Source organism: Stigmatopora nigra, chromosome 7, assembly GCF_051989575.1.
Source record: "Stigmatopora nigra isolate UIUO_SnigA chromosome 7, RoL_Snig_1.1, whole genome shotgun sequence".
NCBI lineage: Eukaryota > Metazoa > Chordata > Actinopteri > Syngnathiformes > Syngnathidae > Stigmatopora > Stigmatopora nigra.
The window spans coordinates 5,950,845-5,974,127 of NC_135514.1; the positions used below are offsets into that span (position 1 = coordinate 5,950,845).

Here is a 23,283-nt window from a genome sequence, read left to right on the forward strand (position 1 = left end):
TCTTCCATCCTCCCAACTGATGCATGAGCCTAAATAATAAGGTAGATTTGCACATTTGAAAATAGAAATGGGAAAATAGATAGCAACCCCGAAAGAACTGCCTATGAAAGTTTGATCTAGCTAGCTCCCCACAACAAATAAATGTACATATGTTTTAGAAGATGCTATTTTTGTGTGTATGCTGTAATGAACAGCTAGGCCAGCTTCTCCTAATGACGTTTTTTTTTTTTAATTCTCTCAAGTGGACAGTAGAAGGTACAAAATTGATTCCAAGACAATGATCATAGTAATCCTCAGCCTGTCCCAGCCAGCCACGGCCAACATTGGGTGATACTCTGAATTGATGGCCAGACAATCACAAGGCACAATGAAACGGACAATCATTCACGCTCTCAATCAAACCGCCACCGAGTGAGAGTCGATCCCAGACTGCCCGCATCGAAATCAGGCGGAAGAACCAACATCAAGTGTCAACATTGATTTGCAAATTTTAAGTACTATACATGAAAAAGAGAATGCCGTAAAAAACAGTTTATGAAGTAAAGAATAATACACTTCAGTTGAGAGAGGTGAAAGGTGGGAATAGCATAGGTAAACCAATTGGATACTGGTCTATACAATAGAATTTTGGTCCATGCCATTCTCTGATCATTTGTCTAACTGCGTACGTAGTAAAGTACAATACTCAGTGATTCTTAGTCCGCGAGTGCCATCTATTGGGCTACAACATATTGCAGTTTTGTAAATGAGAACTGTGTAAGGGATAATGCAAATTGTGGTGCTTAACAGAGCGTAAATGGGAAAATAAAGGAGGATTACTTACCTTCAAATTCTTCAAGATAACCTAAAGTCATCAGCCCGAAGATTGGGTCTTGGGCGCAGTTGCGTGTTCCAAAAGGTCAATGACACTAAAAACACATCAAAAGTGGTAATGGAATGGCTAATTCAGGCTAGAATTAAGGTTTTCGAATGGCCTTCCCAAAGTACTGACTTAAACCCATTGAGAACTTTTGGACAATGCTGAAGAAACAAACCCATGTCAGATAGCCATCAATTTTAACTGAACTGCACCAATTCTGTCAAGAGGAGTGGTCAGAGATTCAACCAGAAACTAAAACAGATTGTATGTTTAATATGGTATGTAAACATAAATTATTACGAAGATTTCACACAAATTAATTACTTTAAAATATTTATTTACAATAAAGGTATATACCATAAATGATCTAAAACGTGCAAGTCTCATGGTCTTCAATATAACAAAATAATTAAAAACAGACAGATAAAAACTTGATCAGATGATGATAAAAACACTAATGTACCTGTAACTTTGTTTCACATAATAAAGTATTGTATATCTAAAAAGCCTGTCAGAGCACAGACCGATATTTACAAGCAAACATGAACCACACGGCACAAACATTCTCTGGATAAATAAAGACTCGAACCCGAATGGCCATCCTCACATGGTCACCACGGCAACACACTATCTCCTCACAGAATCGCGACCTGCACAGAAATATAAAGAACATAAATTATTAGGATGTATGAGTACAGATTAAAGAAGACTAGACAGACAGAAAATTATTTTGACAAAATATTGTGATTCAATTGTGCAATTTTCATAGTTAAAATTTTCCAAAAAATGCTTGTGCCCTGCGATTGGCTGGCCACCAATTCAGGGAATTCTATGTCCCCCGCCTGGTGACCATAGTTGGCTGGGATAACCATCAGCACCCCACAAGACACTTCCATTTCTAGTCCATTGTGTAGGTTGAAGACAAACGATCACACATACTAGACACACGCATGCACGCACGCAACCACACACAGCAGATTTAGACAGTTCTCACCCGATTTCACCGCTTGTTCTTCTATTTGCACAGTAAAGGAAAAAGGAATGTATTAAGAAATATTAAAATGTTTTTAAAAAAAGATAGAAGGGCGGTAAAACACGAAAAACATAAGAGTGGACAGAGCTACTGCCACGTGAACGGCTTTCATACAAAATTAGGACACTTTGACCAATTCTAAAGGGTTTAGTTGGTAGTAGTGTGACGACCGGGGAACGAATGAGAGAATTTACATATAAAGTATACCTCTACCTACGATTTTTTTTACGAAAAAAGTTTTGGAACCAATTAATCTCGTAAGCAGATGTACGACTGTACCTTGATTTTAAAAACTTTTTTTTTTTTTTTTACACTAAAGTAGGGTTCGGTGAATGCGCATATGAAACTGGTGTTGTTCGGTAGCTCTAACAAGCTTGAGAACCACTGACTTATCCTCACAAGGGTTGCGTGAGTGCTAGAGCCTATCCTAGCCCACTCTGGACAATAGACAGATGACAATCCAATTTATATCCATTTACTTTTGAAACCTCATTCAGCACTAAAGAAGTGTAAATGTTTATTTTTCTATTTTTTTTTTTACATTTGCTACACTGTATACATGATTTTGCCAGCTATGACCAAGATATTGCGAAATTTTCTCTGATAACGGCCAAGCACAATCGTGCTTGTGGGAACTGGACTTGTTGTCGACAGTGACTGTTCTGATTGAAACCAGCTCTATTGATGAAACCAATGCGTGCTCATGCGTGTACTCAGGATCCCAGAGCTGTGAGGCCGACGTGCTAACCATTCGCACCGCCTATACAGTAAATATAAAATATATTCTAGTGTGATAATCATGAATACTGTACTTAAAAGAGAGTTAAACTTACTTGAGGCATGTGGTAAAAGCTCTCCGGGCATTGCGGTGAAGGAAGTGAATGGGGAAGCCTTTAAATGTGTGACCGTCTGGCACAGCCCTTCTTACTGCATCTTGAAATTCCTCATTTCCACACGAGACCCCAGTGCAGCGCTCTATCTCATAAGCTGACAAGGCAGAGGACAGCAGGTAGGATAAATGGTCATCCCAGAGTGTTGTCAAGTTTATGTCCTGTAGGGGAGATGAAATAGTAAAAATTACGCATAGCGTTTGGTGAATAATAACTTGGACACATGAACAATGGTAAATATATGCAGTGTGGGTGGTGCAGGTTTTAGGGGGATTTGAATTTGCACTTCAGTCCAGAAAACAGATTTTTTTTTTTTTTGTTCAGCTTTGTCCACTGCAGATTTATGTCGTACCTTTCTGTGTTCTGAGATCAAGTGCCTCATCTCAAGCTCTAGCTGATTGCTGACTGCAACTGCATCAAGAGATGATGAGCTTAGTGGAGGTAGAGGAGGCAGAGAGCTTGCAGAACCAGAGACAGACACTGACATCAGAGCCTCTTCACTCATTGCTTTCCAACGAGATTGATTCTAAAAGGGGGTGTAATGATGTTTTCAACGTTAAACAGCAGTTTCCATGTCTTTTGTTTTTTTATTTTCCAAGCTGATAATCCGTTTCATTAAAGGTCAAAAGGTTTTTAGAAATTAACCTTCTCTTTTTACCTGTAGGTCGAAAACACACAGCTCCACAGAATCAGAAGGCTGACAGTTTGCAAAGAAGCTCCGGTGGTTAAAGACACAGCCCACCGTGCGGTAAGGGTGGGAGGATTTGGGCTGGGGGATGAGAGGTGCAGCATCTGGGTCTACAGCTTGATGAATGTATCTGACCAACGCAAAAAAAGCATGCTCACATACCTGTCAACTTTTACATTTTTCCCGTATTTAATACGTTTTTTCGATGATGTTCGATTGTGTACGCGCTGTAACAGGCATTCTGCTAGTATGTAGGAGAAACAAACCTGTGTGCAGTCTGGCTCTCCCAGAAAGTGATACTTCCATCCGTTCCTCGAGTCAGGACCCAGGTGTGAGGTATTCCCTTTGCTTTGGTGCCCACACATACATATGCGTCAAGACCAAAGCCCAAAAGAAGGCTGCACAACAGGGTCGAGTGATCTTCACAGTCCCCCTGTTGTTGAGGATACAATTATAAATAATGAATTAATACTAACATTCATTCCATTATTGCAGTACCAACAAAATATCTATTTTAATTCATGTTAACCAGTTAACCCACATTTTTTTCAGCTGATGTTAATATCAGAACGGATCCGACAAAAAAATAAGTATTTTATTTACTTCATTTGTGTCTGTGCCTCATTATATAATCAGACCAGATAAAAATTTGTTTAATTCAGGGTGCTGTCTATTAGAGTGGAGACACACGCCGGTTCATTAAGAGGGTGGTATTTATATATACAGATCTTTCAACCTAATCTTGTACCATTTCCGGAGTGAATGCGATTCATGCAAAATCCATATAAAATGTTCAAGAAAGTAAGGTAGTACAATTTAAATCAAAATGTTATTGTCTTGATTTTACATTACCGTATTTTCACAACTATATGGCGCATTGCATTTAAAGGCGCAGTGTCAGTAACGACTGCTATTTCTGTATTTTACACACAAAGGACGCATCATTTTATAGACGCAGTCAGGCAGATACCAACATTACCTTTCCTCTACACAGGAAAGCCAACAATGTACACCACTGCTCATGTTTCTCTCCTCCTCCAACTACGGGAGCCGTCTCATGTGCCAGAAGGCTGACAAAGCGGGCCGCCCATCTGGGACTTTCTAGGAGTCGGCCAGCACGGAGGATATGCACATAGGAACACACTGGCCTGTTTATGCCATTTTCATCCTGCGAATTAGACAAATACCTAGCAAAGCAGTGAAATAGAATCTCCCGACAAATATTATAAAAATAAATCCTTATTAAAAAGTGAGCATGGGCAAACCTGTGCAAATATCTTGACCATTTTGGACTGGTTCGATGGCCGGATTTCAAGAAACTCCCTCCACCACTGCTTGGCATAAACCAAAAAGATTCGCTCCCTCTCTGCTGCCCTTTGTCTTTCTAGAGATTGCTGGATAACAAATATAAAATGTAGCAAGATGCTTCGGCATACTGGTTCTAACAATATCAGCAAGGGTATCCACATGGGCACCGGTAGATTTTACCTGTGTACTGATAATGTCAGAGTTTAGCTTCTCTGTAAGTGGGGGATAGAGCTCAAGGCTGATCGTCAAAACACCAGCAGACATCTTGCATTCACTTCCTGGTAAAACAACAATAATAAGTAAGTAATAGGTAAGTTCATTGGAGTCCAGATGGCACAGTGGGGCAAATACATATTTAGTCAACCAGCAATTGTGCAAGGGAATGTCGTTGGGCAACACAGACTTTCAACTGCCTCCACAGATTTTCTATTGGGTTGAGATGTGGAGACAGGGTAGGTTACTCCAGGACCTTGAAATGGTTCTAGTGAAGCCAATCCTTTGTTGCCCTGGCTGTGTGCTTGGGATCATTGTCATGCTGAAAGACCCAGCTACATCTCATCTTCAATGTCCTTGCTGATAAATAATTAAAACCCTGGGAGACTGGTGAAGCCATAATTTTTGCTAGGAGTCTTTACATATTTTTAAAAGCAGAAAAAAATACAGTGTTCACTCACCCACTCCCATAAGTTCTACAGCCAAGCATGTCTGTCCATTGGGTGAACTAAGCACTGTCCTCCAGTCTAGGAACTGGGATGAAACCAACGTCGTCTCATTGGAGGTGTCAATTTTGATCAACACTAGGTGAATTGGCTCACAAATTGATAGCATAGTGGTGGCATCAATTATTTTACTTCCCTCTCCTGCAGGATCCAAAAATAAAATTGTGGTGACATTTACAGCATTGATTATAGAATGCATAAAGCTGTATATTAGAATACCTGTGTGATCTGTATGGATCTCGAAGAGGAAACTCTCCTGCAGTTCAGGTTCACAGGCACAGGGCACCGGTTTCGAATGAAACCTCTGATTACGGAAGTGCAGAAATAACTTAAACGTGGAGCAAACCTGACCAGGTAAAGGTACTGGCTCGTGAAGGTGCTCCAAGAAGGCCTTACCACCAAGCACTTGTAAATGCAGGTGACGTCTATATGGATCAATATAAGCTGCAATGTAAAAAAGAAACAGAAAACGTGTGTAATAACAATCGATGGGCCATTAAACTGATCTTATAATATTTTATACGTTTGGTCAGTTGAACGTTTTCTTCAATGAAATGAGGGGCTGATTTTGGAGGAGATTCTGTTTCCATATATGTAGGCTTAACCTAGAAAAGCAAAATGTGAGAAAATCATGAGAAAATAGTTAAATGTTTTTTTTATGATGGACAACCTAGCATTGAATTCCAATTTTACCCACTGCATATGCTACAAACAAAGAAATTGTGACGCTATACAACAGGGCCTATGGTTTACAATGGCATTAGGGAAAACCTTGTACCTTGCTCTAGCGACCCCACAGCAAAACCATAGAATTGTGCATAATGACCTATTTCATTATTGCAACAACAAAAAAACTGGAAATGTGGGAAAAACCTGAGAAAAGTGTAAGTCCTTCATCACGTCGTCGATGATGCCTCTGCGCTGCAGAGCGTGGAGGAAGTCGGCCTCAGATAACACTTGACGTGCTTCACCTTGATCATCCCGCAAAGTATCAGACAACACCTCCCGGATTTTCCCCCGAATATCCATCTAATGCAGAGACAGTGGGAAAAAATGGAATAGAATATTATCTCAGTACAGTCAATATAGAATGAAAAAAATAAGTCTATAATTCCAAATTCATTCATTCATTTTAGGTACCATTTATTACATCTTATCTTATTATTACATCTCAATTTTTTTCTCGTATCTGGAGATAATTATTTGCTCGAAATGTTCCTCGTATCTCGAGCTGCTCGTATATAGAGGTACCACTATGATGTTAATATAAGTGACATCGTTTTAAATTAATATAAATAATAACCCATAAAATAATACTTTTACAAATCATAAAAAATGACAATTACAAAAAGAAAGGAATAAAAAAATAATATAAAGCAGATTTTCAGTTTGTGGGGTGCCTTGAAATTTTTTTCAATGCAAAAAGTGTGCCGCAGCTCAAAAAAGGTTGGAAAACACTACCCTAAATTTCCAGCTTCAAACTTAGACTATCTGACTCTATTCACCACTGAGCACTCTTTACAAACTCATTTTTAAATACATTATTCATATGAATGTAATGAAATATTTCAGATTAAGACGAGATGAGAATCACTAGCTTTTAATGACTGACATGATAAATACATTAACTTTTGAAATCTATTCATTTCAAATTATTTCTGGCTCCGTTGAAGAAAAATAACAAAGGCAAACACTATATATACAGGCGCGTGTGCGCACAATCTCACTTTAAACAATTTTCATACATTGAGAACCGTACCTATACCATTTTTGTAACAATAGCAATTACAAACCATGTGACAAAACGCAAGTTCAACACTCATGCATCCATTATCGATTAGTTTTAGAATCTTTACCTTAATCAGATGGTTGTGAATTTTTTGCTTTAGCTCGAAAGCCTCCTCTGGATGAAGAGCCATGACGGCAAGCGTTGATAGCGGTCAACTGTTTTATGTGTGTTTCGGCTTGACTACATTTAGGATAAACGAAAACAACTCTCACAACAATCCTTCTGACTTGAGCGGTAAGCAAGCGGGAAAGTGTCTTTCCATATGCCTGTAGACACCGCATGATATATTGATAATGAAATACATAACTTCAAATTCAATACTACACGACAGAATATATAAATATTAAAAAATCAGCGATAAACTCAAGTGTACTCTTCACAAGTTTTTAATTTATTGTAAAAACCAATAGGCAAATGGGCACGTTTCCCCAAACGTCATAGTCTGCGACGCAAATTGAAAAAGACCAACCTCACGTGGAGTTGGAGGCCACTTTGAGGGCATAATTTCACGTCGATGTCATCGCCATTTTGAATGTGGTAGCGCGGCATATTGGAGGAAGCTGGTCAATTTATTCATGGGTATTTTATACTTTGTTTATTTTCTTACACCTCAGGGAAAAAAAATAAAATTTGTACTCCATTGTTATTTTTATTTTTAAATTGTATTTAATTCTTCTGAAAAGCACACTTCATTAAGATCCTGGAAGTTTTATTCCTTCTATAAATACCACATAAGTGGCAGATGTCCTAATTTTTGGGTGGTTTTGATTTGGGACACTAAACCATCTCATTAGTCCAGCTAAAGTAGTCTCAGATTATGTTGGTCAAGATAAATTTTGATCAGACAGCTCTGGACTGACAAATTGAATGACAGCTGAGTGGACTATATGATGCCGATTGTAACTGACCAGAAGATGGCGGTAATGCCTCAGATTTACGCTTGACGAGCGTCTATCTGATTTAGAAGAAGAATCACAGTGACGGCGAAGAAGAAATTCGTTTTTGTTGACGGATGTAGAATGGTGTCTTTGTAATCTAGTGTAATATTTTTTTTCATCATTTCATAATCAGATTTATTGATATGTTTACGGACGAAGCCCAAGTGTCAGTGAATATCCAGTCGTCCTGGAGAAAATCTCAGCAGTCGGTGCAGGAGTCGGTACGTTTGAGCGACGATGTTTAAGTTGAATACATAATGCACTTTCATTCGAATGTCAAAAGCATCAATCATTGGAAAACGAAATAGTGTAAGAGCATCTCCTTAGTCTGCACTTTTAAGTATAACGCATGGAAGCGAACAACCGCTTTCCCTGCATCCTCTGATCTCCAGCTATTTGCTTGTCTTTCCTCATCTCATCCATGATCCCATTCCATGTTCCACTCACGCCTCCGTTCCATTTCTAAAGTATGTCTAGTGATATATTCACCTATCTGTACATAAACAAGCCATCTCCATGATTCCAGATTGTCTGAGAAAATAAATAAATTTAAAAACTCATCTGTCCTCACATATATTTTTTTTTATCTAATTCATCGGTTTCAATTTCTTAAGATCTTCTAATGGTTAAATGTGTATACTGCAGCTAAGGAGCAAATTACATAGTTCATTTGTTTAACTGGCTTTACGTGAGTGTCGCAAACATTTAAATCAACCAAGTGTTTGTTGTTGTGTGTCAATTTATTTCTGTGCTCCAAAACGTGACACGTCAACCTGAAATTCTTGATGGGTAATGGCTTATATTAATAAAGGTGTGAAGGAAATATTATTGTTCAGAATAGTTTCCTCTTCCCTTTTATCCAATACCTATAAAATAAACATGTGCTCTTGTTTCAAGAGTCAAATTGGTCAAAAAAAGGCCCATTGACACTCATTAGATGTCAACCAGCACTTAGAAGTCAATATTAATGCATAAGCAAAATGATGCTTTTTTTTTAATATGATTACTTATAAAGGAGTTTTCATATCCCGAAGTGCATCCATCTTGAGCCTAATCTGTTACGAGTGGTGTGTTTATGTGTTTACTTATACATCTTTCAGAGAGGCTGCCAGACGAGATCCATACAAAGTGCTGAAGCAGGAGTACAGGTTCATCATAGTGTCATCAGCAGTACACAGACAGAGCCCCAGGATCATGTAACAACAGAATACCTCCACGACCCCCAAAATGCACAACATTTTCCAAGCTTGAAGGAGTTCCTACGTAAGGTTGAAGTTCCAGTCATCCGAGAGTTGGTCAAAAACTCCAAAAGTCATGCTTTTGATGGCTTTCAGGTGAACTGGGAAGAACAGAATCAGAAGGTAAGTCTATATGTACTCTATCAATCATAACATATTAGCCACATCAGTATTATAATACCTGTTAATATTTCCATCCCTACTTTTTTGATAGGTGTTATGCCTTCATCAACTTCAACATCCCAGGGCCCTGGAACGAGATCTTCATGTAACAAGTGTGTCTTGGAGTTGCACTGGTGCTGTAATAGCCTGTGCTTATGGACGGTATAAATGATTTCACTGCCTTTCTGAAAGCACGAACCTTTTGAAAAAGTTTATTGAACACTTTTCAAGGCTTAATACTTTTGTTTTTTTTTTGCCTGTGTGGTTGGCAGGATGGCAGAAGGTGATTGGAGCAATGACAAATCATATGTTTGCACGTGGAACCTTGACCATAGTGGTCTGAAGCCAAAGCAAGCAGATATAGTCATCGATGTTCCTACTGCTGTGACATCTCTATGTTGTCACCCCAAACACCCCGCTATCATGGCAGGTATACAGATGTTAGTCTATCATACGGTAAGTTGGCCAATGTGTGACCAATGTGATTTATGTGGCCGCAGGGGGTTTGTTCACTGGTGAAGTGGTGATCTGGGACACCAGACAATCTACAGATCCAGTACTGGCGCAAACGGGCATGTCCGCAGACAGCCATAGAGAACCTGTATGTCAGGTGAGAGTAAAAGAGAAATGAACAACAATGTGACATTTTCTTGTGTAAGGCTATAAAAGGGGCATTCAAAATTATTGAAATCATACATTCCAGAACATTGCCAATGTACCTCGAGATACAAGCTTAATGCGTTCCGGGACTGAGCTTGTATGTCGATTTACTCATATCTCAAATGAACGTTTCTCATAGATATGAACTAAAAACAAATGTATTTGTTCCAACCTTCTGAAAAACAAAACAAAACAGGATATTGTAATGTATAACTTAAAGAAAAAATAATTTATACATTTGAGCATTTTTCTGTAAAAGATTGCTATTTTAGAAAAAAAGATAAAAAAAATGTTAGAAAATATTTTTAAATTAATTTACTGCGTGAGGAATGTGGATTTTTTGTTATCCCTACAATCAACCCTCAATCTCAAAACTGTTGGAGGAAACCGGGGTACCCGAGAAAACCCACACGGGCCCAGGGAGAACATGCAAAGGTTTGAATTAAGATTCGAATCCAGGTCCCCCCATTGTGAGGCCGACGTGCTAACCACTCAACCAATGAGCCACCCCATTTTAGATCTAATATTTATATGTATTAAAAAAAAGAGATTGAAAATAATGGATCAAAACCCCTAAATATTCAGTTTTTTTATAGATCTAAAACAACATTTGTTAGAACTTTTTTTCTTAGTAAAGGAAAACGTCTTTAAATCATGTTTTTCTTTTAAAAAGGAAACAAAATATTTTATTTATTATGTCCAATTTTAAAGTGAAAACCTGAAAATACTTTATATTTACTTTTAGGTTTTACAAAATGCTTTTTGAACTAAAAACATAAAATCAAATCAAATGGATTAAAAAATTGCACTTATCGATTTAAAAAGGAGAAAATCAGGAAATATAATTTACATCTATAATCTACATTTGAATTTGATCCTTAAACAGAAAGTCGGCACTCATGATTTACTTTCCCGGGCCACACAAAATGATGCGGCGGGCCAGATTTGGCCTCCAGGCCATCACTTTGACACCAGTGCTCTAGAATATATCGGTGTCAACCATGAACAGAATTAGAACTTTTTGACTGAATGAAGGGCAATTATTGTTTGTGTGGAAATAGGTTACCTGGGTACCCCTGCAGAATAAAGGAGAGTATGATGTTCTCAGTGCATGCTCAGGGGGAAGGATTCAGCTGTGGACTGTGAGCCTAGAACAAGGAAAAATTTCCCTGAAAGCTGCCTTTGCAGTCCTGCAACAGCAACTCCTGTCCAGCAACACCAATTTCAAGGTAAGGCTCAATCTACCAGGACCCAAAATTGTATGTGTTATCTTTAAAGGGGAACTGAGCACATTTTTACATGAAAAAAAAAACAATAATATTTGGTGCAGAACCTGTCTGTTTAGGAAAAACAAGCAAAAAGGTTGAATTAAAATAGCTATAAAATGTATTATCTGGACATTTTAGATGCTAATTGTCTAGAAAACCAGATAAAATGACTCGATAGGTTTCGTCAATGAATGCCAAAAAATACTACATAGGAACTTTTCAACAAATTGAATTTTGTTTTAGGGTGAAGGCAGCAGCATTGTGGGTGTCACCTCTTTGGATCTGTCTCCATGGGATCCAGATACCTTTTTAGTTGGCTCTGAAGGTGGACTACTGCTTAGATGCTCCCTCTCCTCACATACGCCAGCTGCAATCCCATCTGAATGTCTGAGTGTTCCACTCCGAGCTCCAGCCGTCTTTGCTTTCAGGCCTGGCGGCGGCCCGGTCCACTCTATACATTGCTCACCTTTTCACAGGTAAACATTCACTGTCATAACAGTGGGTGAATATAGGTCTAAATATAACTGGTGACTTGTAAAAGGAGACTTAAAATGATGTGTTGTTATTATTAGGAACCTGTTTTTGAGTGCGGGAACTGATGGCTTGGCTCACCTCCATTCTCTGCTGCAGACCAACCCACTACGCTCACTTAGAGTGTCAGACACTTACGTTTTTAAGGTGCAGTGGTCTCCAACCAGGCCGTTGCTTTTTGCTACAGCCACAGGACAAGGTACCAATTAAGACCAACTGAATGTATCCATGAACATCTATGTGTGTGTGTGTATGTATGTATACGTATATGTGTATGTATATAGTACAGTTGTGGTCAAAAGTTTACATACACTTGTGAAGAACATAATGTCATGGCTCTCTTGAGTTTCCAGTTATTTCTACAACTCTGAGATGATAGCTTGCGTTTTCTTCCTGATCGTGGCATTGACAAAACAGTGCAAAGCACTTTATACTTACTAACAATTGGTTGCACTGTTGATCTTGGGACCACCAGCTGCTTTGAAATGGCTCCAAGTGACGTTCATGACTCCCACATTGAAAAACATGCATGGTAGCTTTGATTGGACACTAGGTATGGGTGTGAGTGTGCATGGTTGTCCATCTCATCATTGGAAGTAATTACATTTTGTAAAAATACCCAGCAAAGAGCAAAAGCAATATTTTGCCTGTGGTGAGGGTAATCACCCTCAACATTCTGATCTTCCATCACCTAATATTAGCTATTATAAATGTACTCTTCTTCCACCAGGTGAGGTGCAAATATTTGATCTGAGTCGCAGGTCCCCGAGACCAGCAGCAACTATCGATCCAGGAGGAATTGGCCATGCTGCAACCTGTTTGTCCTTCAACTGTAAAAACCCCGGCCTCCTTGCGGTGGGAAAAACAGATGGGAGAGTTGGTGTTTGGAAGCTGAGCACCGACTTGACAGAGCAGATTCCTACAGAGAGCCAACTTCTGGACCAGATAACTAATCAGGTTACAGAATGACACCCTTGGATGGATGGACACTGCCGTAATGGACCTCGGCTTACTTTCAATTCGCTCATTTGAATTCGATCTCTCAGAGATTTTTTTTGGTCTCCCAATGGAGACAGAATAAGGATGGCTATTTATCCACAGGGCGGCCGGGTGGATGAGTGGTTAGCACGTCGGCCTCACAGTGGGGGATCTGGGCTCAAATCCAGGTTGGCCCACCTGTGTGGAGTTTGCATGTTCTCCCTGAGCATCAGTCCATGATTAAGCTTACATCGTGCATGTTGTACTCTAAATAGACAGTTTTTCTATGTCCTCACAGGCTGGAGGTCGTAATGTTTTGTGCCCTAAGCCATTTTGTTGTGACCTTAGCTTTATGGCAAGGTGCTCCATCGTGCTGGGAAAGGCATTCTTCATCATCAAATTGCCCCAACACATGTAATTCTCAATAAAAGCTTTTGATACATGTGAAATGCTTCTAATTGTATGTCATCATAGTATGGAAACATCTGGCAAACACCTAAAACCTCTGAAGCAACAGACTTTGTGAAAATGTTATATTTGTGTCATTCTTAAAACTTTTGGCCGTGACTAAATCCTTATTTGCTCCTTGTCATTTTGTTTAGCAGGTTTAGAAAAATAAAAACATGCACCTTCTCTGTTTTCACTATTTCCTTATTACATCCTATATTTTTCGGGAAATTTGGAATCCCAGTTGAATTTGTCTATCATCAGCAATGACAACTATTGCATTTTTTTAAATTACAGAGATTTGTCCACTGCTAGTATCATGTTGGATCTTGGCCAATCATTGTTGTCTTATTATAAAATTAATATTATTGAATGCAATAGACATCAAATCTATTTTCACTGTAAGGGCTGGCAGTAGTATTTTAGGCCATAGGTCAAAATGGGTTATTTAATATTCCAAAAAGCATAAGTAAGCCAAGTGCTGTCTGTAAACTAAACAATTTTTTTCAATTAAATTGTTTATATTTATTGCCTGTGAATTTATTTGTTATTTTGATGTAGCATTATACATTGATTACTTATTCATGTGTGCAAAAAAAAACATATGTACTTACTACACTAAGGCCTTAATTGTCCACTTTTTTTTAAAACGTAAATGTAGCCCTTTTCTCCAATACAATGTGTATAACTACTCATTGAAGTCATCTATAAAATAGGAATTAGTACATTTTTTCCTTCCTCGAACAGAAGTGCTAAGAAAAATCATCAGACATGAGCAAATTAAATTACTATGATACTCAATATGAGCCAGGATTTCTCTCGAAATATTGAATCAGTTCCTGGAATCCACGGGGAGAGGACTGCCTTTATGCCAAAATTGATTAGACTCATGCTCTGACTGAAGTAATGGCATGAAAACAGCAAAAGCTGAGCTCCAAAGTTGAAAAGTTGTGAATACTGTAAAGTAGGGCTGTCCTAATCACATATCTTTTTGCATTCGTTTGAATCAACTGATTTTGAAGATATGCTTATACATATACTTTGGCAATTTATTAATTAACTTGCAAAACATTTTTTGTCTTTTTAAACATTAACCTTCTACACTTTTTGGGGGCAGAGGCTTAAAAAAAAATTAAAGCCAGTTCATCCAATTAAGATATGAAAAAATACCCAATCAGATGTAAAACCTTAACCCATTAACTTATTTTGTTATTTGTAGCCTTTCTGATTCACTGCAATTGACTGTTAAAAACATCAAATCCATCTTAAGGGGACCATTAAGCGATTATGTTTCGCAGGCATTGCCATTGTTTCACTGCTAGTCAATGAGTTAACACTGAATGATTAATAAATTAGATTTCGTAAAACCCCAATCTTTTACCCGATGCCGATTCTCTGAAAATGACTCAATAATGTCCTAATTCTAATCACTAAAATATCTTCTACAAAATAGCACATGCATAGGCAGACTTTGGAAAAGCATGTTTTATTGAAGTAGCAATTTGTATTGTTTTGTTCAAACAACACATTTTATCACTGTGGTATGGCATACTTAAAACATAATATCCGGAATGCAATAATAGATGGAATGCCATGAATAAAATGTTAACGGGTAAAATGAAAAACTGATAAAACCCTGACAGTGATCTTTCAACGTCAAGAGATCCAAGTCAACCCAAGCCATGATTAAGACAGAATACTTGGGGAGTCAGAACAGAGCAGCAAATGCATTGTTCTGGGGAAATAAAATAAAAAATCCCAAGAATTTAAATCCTTTGTCTGCAGGAAACCTGGTAACACACATTTGTTCTATCTAAAATGAGAATGAAGGCACATCCTCGAACAGAAAGCACATCGTAGACTTTTTTTTTTGCACACAAAGGAATTTCATTCTGCTGTCCACTTCCAACTAACATTACTTGGTCCCAGTTTATTGAAAACCAATTTTGTCACAAGGTGCAACACTTAATAGGAGTCAGGTGTGTCACAGATCCAATAGAATATACATTCCAGCAAAAAGGAGTAGAAAAATTGAGAAAATCAAGCGGTTTGCTTTGGTTTCCTTTTAGAGTGACAGTGGGATAACCTGTAAAGACACAAAAATAGCCCATCCAGTGGGTCAATACAACCATGAAGGGAAGTACCGACATTGACGGATTCAAACGAGCGACATAAAAACTGAACATTTCCTCAGAAAATGTTAGCCGGGAAAACAATTCTGACGTGAAAACAGAAGCAAAGCAGCCAGCAGTCATGTAAAAATATATACTCAATCTATTCTGGGATGCTATCTTGAATGTGAATGGAAGAACAAGTTGTGCATTTCTCAAATAATAAATCCATAACTGCAGTTCAACAAGGGGAGCTGAGTGGGAAATTTACTGGAGGTTTAAGTTCCTGCAAAAAGAGACTTTCCAAAGAGGATTTGTTACGCCTGATCACCTATAATCCTTATCAAAGAGTGATTTATGGATGGGTGTGTGTGTGTGTTAAGATTCTTTCGCTAGGTTGGTCCAAACCATGCAACAGAGAGAGTTGAATTTTTTTTATGGTGGCCAGAAACGACTGTTGGATCCTGATAGACGAGTGATTGAATTTCTTCACGTTTTCCAAGTGTGTAAATTACTTTTATTTGTTAAAGCTGAAAGTAGAGTCTATGTATGAATCATTGTTTTTACATGATGTGCCCTAAAAGCACCCCCTGACTGATTGGTCGCAAGGTAGGACACATTTCCACATCATTTTCAAATGAAATGTTCGGAACAATTTCCACCAGCGAGTTTCCAGGTTGCATTTGCAAGGATTATCGATGAGTATGCCTGACCAGAAATATGTTAACTTGTTGCTTTCGTTAATGAAGAATGAAAACAAAGGTAAATGGTCTTTTGCACTGCACCATTCATAAAAAATATTTTTATGAAAGTACATTCAGAAACAAGAAGGAAATGAAATTTTCATGCTGGCACCAAGATCCTGAGATGTTACTAATTTTGTTTAAATCTATTAAAAATATACACAGTCATTTGATCTAGAGCTCCTGCAATGTGACCTCAAGAAATAAATACCCTCTAAATCTACATTGAGAAGTACCTAATCTCAGGTACTGGTGCAAAGTAAGAGTCAGTTCAAGTTACTGATAGGGGTTCACTGGGAGTACATCCAGCAAACCAGCAGACCAAAAGCCAATGCGGCACCAGCACCAACATTAAGCAAAATGGGCCTCCAGTACTGCCACTTCTCTTTTTTTCTCTCTGAGTCGGTCAGTCTTTGTTTCATCTGCTGAACCTTCTGTGAAGTGGTCGCAATTCTCTCTTCACGGTGTCGCTTCCTCACGCTGCAAAAGGAAAAGGAACACATTACCTAACCCTTACATAACCCTTACATTTTAGTGTGTCCCATCTCCTCGTATCCCTATCAACAAATCAAAGAACTGAGACCAAAAGCTTTCCCAATCACGAAACTTCTAATTAGAAAGGATTAACACAAGTTGATGCATCTAAACAAAGAAATTTTTTTCTTCTTTTTTGTGACATGACTACTTCAATACCAACACAATTAAAAAAATGCATCAGTACTAAGTTAACTTGACTTCCCTTATTATTAACGCAACCATCATTTTTTCTTTATCAGATCTCAAGAGAATTTTTACTGATAGTTTTCTTACTGTTCAGTGCTTTCCGTCTCCTTGTGGTCGTTGTTCTGAAGTACCAGGCAGGGTATGTGGTCTTTTGAGGGTGGCTGAGATTCCAGGGAAGGTCTACTGTTGTTCAGGTGAGGTCTGGGAGGAGGTGGAGGCAGATCTGGCTCCAAATTATCACCACATATCTATACAAGCAAAACATTCAGGGCACACCATAAATCCACTTGCAAAGTGATTATTCACATTTCACTTTATTGATTCCCTTTATTACTAATATTGTAAAGCCACCCACTCTGAAAACTGCTTCTTGCTTGTTTTCCCAAATACAAAATTGGAATCTCTATCAAAACTGGGTATAATGGTGATCGGTCGCTGCTGACCTTGACTCGGGATATTGTGAGTAAATTGAGATACGAGTAAAATTCCGAGTAAATATTTATCTTGAGATACGAGATAAATTTTGATATACAAGCATGCAGCGGACGGAATAGGCTGCTAATAAGAACATCATGGGCAATGTCTTTCTGGTCGCAACTCCCTCACGTAATGTGTCTACGAGTACTGGGTGGAGCGTTGCACTTTTTTGTGTCTCCTCCCAGGCTGATGGTTTCGATTTCATTATTCTAAACATTTAAATAATAATAATAACTGTCATCTCCGGTTAAAGATCTACCTTTGTTAAATTGTTGGTCCCTAGGAGTTTGGCTCCCTCAATGACCGCCATGTAGGAGAAGCGCAGTTGGTCAGAAGTCTGAATAAGGCCCATGCGGTATTCTCTCATGTCGAGAAGGACCTTCTGGATATCCACTGAGGATGGGTTATTACTTCGGTCCATCTGTAAAATACATTTTCCCTAATTGATTATAAGATACAGGCAAATCCGTACAATCAAAAACCCTGAAATTAAGACTTAAAAACTAATGGAATGACAATAACACTGCTGACTGCACCTAATCTCTATTCTACAATTTTTCTGAATGATTCTGTAGAAGTTGATTTATAAATGCACAATTAATAAACTATTGGGTATAAAACTGTATAAACTTCAAAAAAATCCCACACTACTGTTGTCTTACATATTACATCTGCCCATGTGGTGTTTCTTGGTGCTTATGCTAAGGTAAGTACTAATGGATGCTGCAAGATTCTGTATTTTTTAAAGTTAGGAAAAATTTCATGAGAATTAACAGGTGTTGTAACCAAGGGTTTTAGGAAAATTAGTAGGGGTGTGTATTAGCTTATCGTGGTGCTGGGGTTTGTGTCCCAGTGATCCTTGGAGCTATGTTGACTGGGGTCTGATACACCTAAGTTGATTTGTACCAGAAAAAAATGATTTTTTTTTTTTTACTGTAATTCATGACTCTTTGGACATCTTTAGTAAAAATGAACTGCTGTTAAAATATATTTTTAAAATATCCCTGTTCTCACCAAGACCAGGCAGGTGTCCACCAAGGCAAAGGTCCCTGAACGCCCAATTCCAGCGCTGCAGTGCACAACTGAAGGACCATGCACCATGCCCAGTGAACCAGACTCCCGAACTTTGAATAGGAAGTTTAGGAAAGAGGCAGGCGATTCGGGGACACCAAAATCGGGCCATGCGGTGTAGTGAAAGTGATAAATTGATCTCCACTGTCCTGTCTATAACACAGTATGTGTGATGTTAATTGTTTACACAAGACACAAAGAAATACCACCTTCACAAAAGTCATGCTTACCTTTATGTTTTGCAATTTTAGCACTCGGATTGTGAAATAGGAATGGTCCTCCTCTGAAACTAGGCTAACAACAAAACCTGTGTCAGTAAAAGACATCTCTAGTTCATCAGTAGTTGGCCAGTACTGCGCACATTTTTCCTACAAAAATACAAATTAATTCAGTCAGTATGGTGTAAAAAAAAACTAGGAACCATATCAATTTTCAAGCAAGATTAATCAACTGCAGTTTTGCGTATTCATACTGAAGACTGGGACGTTTTAATCTTGTTTTTGGTTCATTACAGTGAAGCTTGGGTGTCCCAGAACTGACCCCTCTGCACCCCCGCTGAGCCCACAAAGCGGGGCTTTGCATCGCTTCTTTGATTACACGCGCGAGAAGAGTGTTTTCTTTGATGTATGCGGGCACGTCCACCTGTGCATGCGCGGTACATGCGGGATATATGCACGAGCGCAGTGTTGCCGGGACATCCGGACGGTCACCGGAGAGGGCAGAGCCCTGGGACCATCGCTGACCATCAAGCATGTACAAGCCTGTGTAACTTGTGTGGGGTTGTTCTTTTGACCCAGAGCTGTGGTGGGGAGAAGCTCTGAATTTGATATATATATATATTGGGAATAAATATTCTGTGGAGAAACTCGGCGCATTTTGGTCGTCTCTCCGAATTTTGAACATGCCCCAGAAAATGCTGTATTTTTGCAACCAGAAAATTCTTTATTTCATCTAATTGTTCACCTTGCATTGTGCAACAATTCAAACATTGCTGAAAAACGTCAGTGTTGAGCCCTGCATTGCAAGTAATTAGTTGTAATGTACTTACAGATCCCTTTTCAATTATTCTGTTCAGCATTATAACAGCTTTGGAACACTGCTCCCAAATCATCAACCAGAAGTGACCACAAGTGTTCCTTAAAGGCCCCTGCAAATCCCATTGAAGATAATGATTTTAAGAGAAAAATTCAGTTAATTAGGTATTTATTGTTGCTCATGGCACAGCTCACCTGAGAAAGAATGTAAGTTCTACGAGCTTCTTCCACTTTAACTACATTTGCATTGATGTAGTCATTTTCAGAGTTTTCAAGTTTCACCCGACTGTGATCATCTAAAATTGGGAGATACAGAATGACTGGTTACAAGTTTTGAAGACTTTTTAAAAAATAGTACACAAGAAAACTGAGCTCAACATACCCACATTCAAATGTAAGAAACTTCAAGGACACCAATTTGTACCGTAAGCAAGTCATTTAATTTCCAATCTACATAATGTACACAGCATTGGCACAAACATAAGACATTGTTTTTTTTGCATTAAAACAAGACTGAAAAAAATGCCCTTTTTCAGAGGGTTGGAACGAATTAATTGGTTTTTAGTTCATTTCAATGCGAAACGTTAAGTTGAGTTACGAGTAAATCGAAATACAGTCCCAGAACGAATTAAGCGCATATCTCGAGGTACCACTGAAGTCAGGTACAAAATGACTAGAGTGGTTATCAGCCTATGAAGTTTTAGTGCAAGTACAAGATAAGAAATTAGTCTAGATTAGGTCCTCCTAGGTGCAGAACTCGAGTTGATGCAGCTATTGCAATATTCAAAACTAAATATGTTCTGAATTCCAACATGAGATTACCATTAAAATATTTACACAAGGCTCATCTCAAAATACAAGTCTGATATGACACTTACATGGACTAACATCTCTGTAACGATTCAAATTTCGATTCACAGGGAGTTTTGCCACATTGTAGGAGTATTCACTGGCTTGGGTGCGGATTTCCTGTAGGAGTAGACAAAACAATGTTAGTTGTTCTATAAAAAAAAAAAAAACTCACCACGTGGATAATGTTCGAATCGTAATTTGGAACAATAGTATTATACACCAAGATTAAATCAATGATTTTTCTAGTAAATGTGGAAGCTTTTTGCTTAACCAGTTTATTTATTTTGCTTTTGTTGTTGAGTCCCGGAATCCTGCTTGACTCGTCTTTCTTACTAAATATGCTTCACAGCAAAAACCCTTCATGGCCATTGTTTAAGTATAATAAATACGTCTTACTGAGAAAAAAAATAATATTACAATAGGAATGCCACTTCAATATATACATTTTCAATTTGGCTACAGTCATAAAACAATACCTCCAGTTTACCCTTTCTAGAGCCCTCATTGAATTCAATGCCTACCAAGAGTGGAGCTAGACCTCTAATCTATTTTTCCTGGAAGAGGATGGGTGTGAATATTCCAGTTAGTCGTATAAAACGGATTTGGAACCCCTGATCATTTTTAAGACTGTCCTTTGAATCATTGGTTGATCAGCAATTTCAGTTAAATATATCATATAGCAGACAAACAATGTTATTTGAGAAGTGAAATGAAGTTTATAAGATTTACAGTGTGCAATAATTACTTAGATAGAAGTAGGCAGATACATAAATCTTTTCATCCTTCTGTCGTTTAAATGAGTTTCTTACTGGTAGACATCCATTAGTTCCTTTACTGAACCGCTTCATCCTCATTAGGATCACAGGGAATGCTATCCCAGCCGAGTCCAGGCCAGAGGCGGGGGACACCCTGTATCGGTGGGCAACCGATCGCAGGGCACAAGGAGACGGACAACTATGCACACTCACACCCATAACTAGGGGCAGTTTAGAGTGTCCAATCAGCCTACCATGCATGGTTTTGGAATGTGGGAGGAAACCGGAGTACCCGGAGGAAACTGACACACGCAGGGGAGAACATGCAAACTCCACACAGGTGGACCGACCTGGGTTTGAACCCAGGTCCCTCACTGTGAGGCTGACAAGCTGACCACTGAGCTGCCGGGCCGCCCTTCTGCCAAAATGTTTACTATATTTCAATAGATAATGTAAATGGAAAAAAAACATAATAAAAATATGATATTAATAAAACAGGGCTCATACCTAGGGGCCATTTAGACTGTCCAATCAGCCTAACATGCATGTTTTTGGAAAGTGTGAGGAAACTGGAGTACCTGGAGGCATAGAGTCAGTATCCGTTCAATTTATTTGAATTGGGAACTCAAGTGCAAAGGGCTAAAATGGAACAACAAGCTCTCCTGTTCTGAAACAGACTTTTTTTCATTGACATTGCTCAATCTTTGTTGCTTCTAATGCTCTGATGTTCATGATTTTGGGAAAATCTAAGTGTTGTGTATACCATGGCCACAGGACGCCTCGGTTCAGCGGAACCCAAGTGTGATAATGTGAACGTACGGAAGGCTCCGTTGTAAGTAGCGGTAAAACACGTGCCTTATTTCTCTGAAAGTCCTGATGGTGACGACTTCTCAGAATGTGACGATCGCATTTGCCGAGGTCAAATGGCATATGAGCTAACCGAGCCCAAATTGGAACGCAGCATTTGCACGTTTTCTGGCTACGGAAGTCGAACATTACTAGCACACAAAGATAGTTCTCCTTAGTCTTTTCAAAAGTGGGTCTGGTCTGTTGAATACGTCTCATTCACAAAATGGATTAAATATCCACGTGACCAGAATTCAACCGGAAAGGTAGTTTAAATAAAAGAAAATAAACAATCTTTAAACGCAAGCAGGCAAATGGGCTTGCTAGTTTAATTAGCAAACGAACGTCATAAAAACACCAGAGGCCCAGTATATAGGGAACAACTTACGTTGTAAATGTTCTGCCATCCTCCGGAAAAATCAATGTCTTCAAATTCCCGCTCCATTGTAATGTGAATAGCGCCCCGGACACTTTCTGTGTGACTAAATTATGTTGGCGACACTGTTCACCAAGTTACTCCTCTCTGGCAGCCATCTACACAGCACTCACAGTCGTCTACTGTGAGAGACTGTGACCGTGGGGATCCCTATGGGGAGTCTGTCTGTCTTTCTCTCCGCCTGTCTCACTGCCTGTTACTCCACTACCACACTGCATGACGATCCTGTCAGCTCTGACAGTATCCACTACCCTGCTCGATTAGCCGAGGCTTCGACGATTTGAACTCACACTTTTAAAATATTTTAACAGACATTTGCATTTTTTAAAATGAATAAATACATCCAGCAAATTTGAATACAGTTTGGATTTCAAGAAAACAGGCAAGTTTTTGGGCGACAAAATTAGATGGGCCAATATGAATGTATATAAACAGTTTATAGTTTGTCTTGCATATTCAACCTTGCAGAGAGGTAGGTGGCGCTAATGCCCCGATATGACGAGCAAGTGACCTCAAAACAAGACAAATGACAGGAAGAGGGTGGCACAAAAAGAGGAACATCCCTCGACATGGACATTAGTGGTATAAAGAGCGCGTAATACCCTTGTAAACGATTTGCATTGGGGTAAAAAAATGTGCCCGACGCGCAAGCCACTTCGCCGCCGCGAGGGGCTCCACCACCCTCAGCGACCCTGTTTCAGAAATTATGTTCAAAATCATGATTATT

General features: G+C 38.8%; 3 protein-coding genes across 4 annotated transcripts; 1 reads left to right on the forward strand and 2 right to left on the reverse strand.

The window, feature by feature from the left end:
* Positions 1–826: 826 nt before the first annotated feature.
* Positions 827–7,685, reverse strand: cep76 (centrosomal protein 76). 2 transcript variants are annotated; one of them, XM_077720785.1, is made up of 14 exons: positions 7,354–7,685; positions 6,371–6,526; positions 6,021–6,102; positions 5,717–5,941; positions 5,453–5,638; positions 4,959–5,056; positions 4,736–4,864; positions 4,450–4,638; positions 3,737–3,903; positions 3,441–3,600; positions 3,135–3,308; positions 2,726–2,943; positions 1,449–1,509; positions 827–908 (listed from the first exon to the last, which is right to left on the reverse strand). In XM_077720785.1, the coding sequence occupies exons 1-14, from the start codon at positions 7,414–7,416 to the stop codon at positions 900–902; spliced, it is 1,917 nt and encodes a 638-aa protein (XP_077576911.1). In that variant the 5' UTR covers positions 7,417–7,685; the 3' UTR covers positions 827–899. The 2 variants fall into 2 exon arrangements, with proteins under 2 accessions (XP_077576911.1, XP_077576910.1); XM_077720784.1 differs by lacking the exon at positions 827–908 and having other exon boundaries at positions 1,208–1,509.
* A 563-nt stretch (positions 7,686–8,248) lies between these two features.
* On the forward strand, positions 8,249–13,510 carry dync2i2 (dynein 2 intermediate chain 2). The gene is made up of 9 exons (XM_077720823.1): positions 8,249–8,445; positions 9,325–9,585; positions 9,677–9,786; positions 9,897–10,054; positions 10,125–10,234; positions 11,346–11,513; positions 11,796–12,028; positions 12,125–12,282; positions 12,814–13,510. The coding sequence occupies exons 1-9, from the start codon at positions 8,368–8,370 to the stop codon at positions 13,050–13,052; spliced, it is 1,515 nt and encodes a 504-aa protein (XP_077576949.1). The 5' UTR covers positions 8,249–8,367; the 3' UTR covers positions 13,053–13,510.
* Positions 13,511–14,978: 1,468 nt separating this feature from the next.
* On the reverse strand, positions 14,979–23,004 carry ptpn2a (protein tyrosine phosphatase non-receptor type 2a). Its single transcript, XM_077721395.1, has 9 exons — positions 22,509–23,004; positions 20,546–20,636; positions 19,863–19,963; positions 19,682–19,780; positions 18,864–19,001; positions 18,577–18,786; positions 17,822–17,983; positions 17,173–17,333; positions 14,979–16,842 (listed from the first exon to the last, which is right to left on the reverse strand). Exons 1-9 carry the CDS (start codon positions 22,563–22,565, stop codon positions 16,653–16,655), a joined length of 1,209 nt encoding a protein of 402 aa, XP_077577521.1. The 5' UTR covers positions 22,566–23,004; the 3' UTR covers positions 14,979–16,652.
* Between the last annotated feature and the right edge of the window lie 279 nt (positions 23,005–23,283).

Coding starts and splice junctions, on each gene's coding strand:
- cep76 (XM_077720784.1), bottom strand. CDS start 7,416: ATGGCTCTTCATCCAGAGGAGGCTTTCGAGCTAAAGCAAAAAATTCAC. Junction 5,942..6,020: donor AAACGTTCAACTGACCAAAC/GTATAAAATATT, acceptor TTTACATTGCAG/CTTATATTGATCCATATAGA. Junction 5,639..5,716: donor GATCCATACAGATCACACAG/GTATTCTAATAT, acceptor TGGATCCTGCAG/GAGAGGGAAGTAAAATAATT.
- dync2i2 (XM_077720823.1), top strand. CDS start 8,368: ATGTTTACGGACGAAGCCCAAGTGTCAGTGAATATCCAGTCGTCCTGG. Junction 9,586..9,676: donor GGGAAGAACAGAATCAGAAG/GTAAGTCTATAT, acceptor CTTTTTTGATAG/GTGTTATGCCTTCATCAACT. Junction 9,787..9,896: donor ATAGCCTGTGCTTATGGACG/GTATAAATGATT, acceptor TGTGGTTGGCAG/GATGGCAGAAGGTGATTGGA.
- ptpn2a (XM_077721395.1), bottom strand. CDS start 22,565: ATGGAGCGGGAATTTGAAGACATTGATTTTTCCGGAGGATGGCAGAAC. Junction 19,002..19,681: donor GAATAATTGAAAAGGGATCT/GTAAGTACATTA, acceptor GTATTTTTGTAG/GAAAAATGTGCGCAGTACTG. Junction 17,334..17,821: donor GGACCAACAATTTAACAAAG/GTAGATCTTTAA, acceptor TTGCTTGTATAG/ATATGTGGTGATAATTTGGA.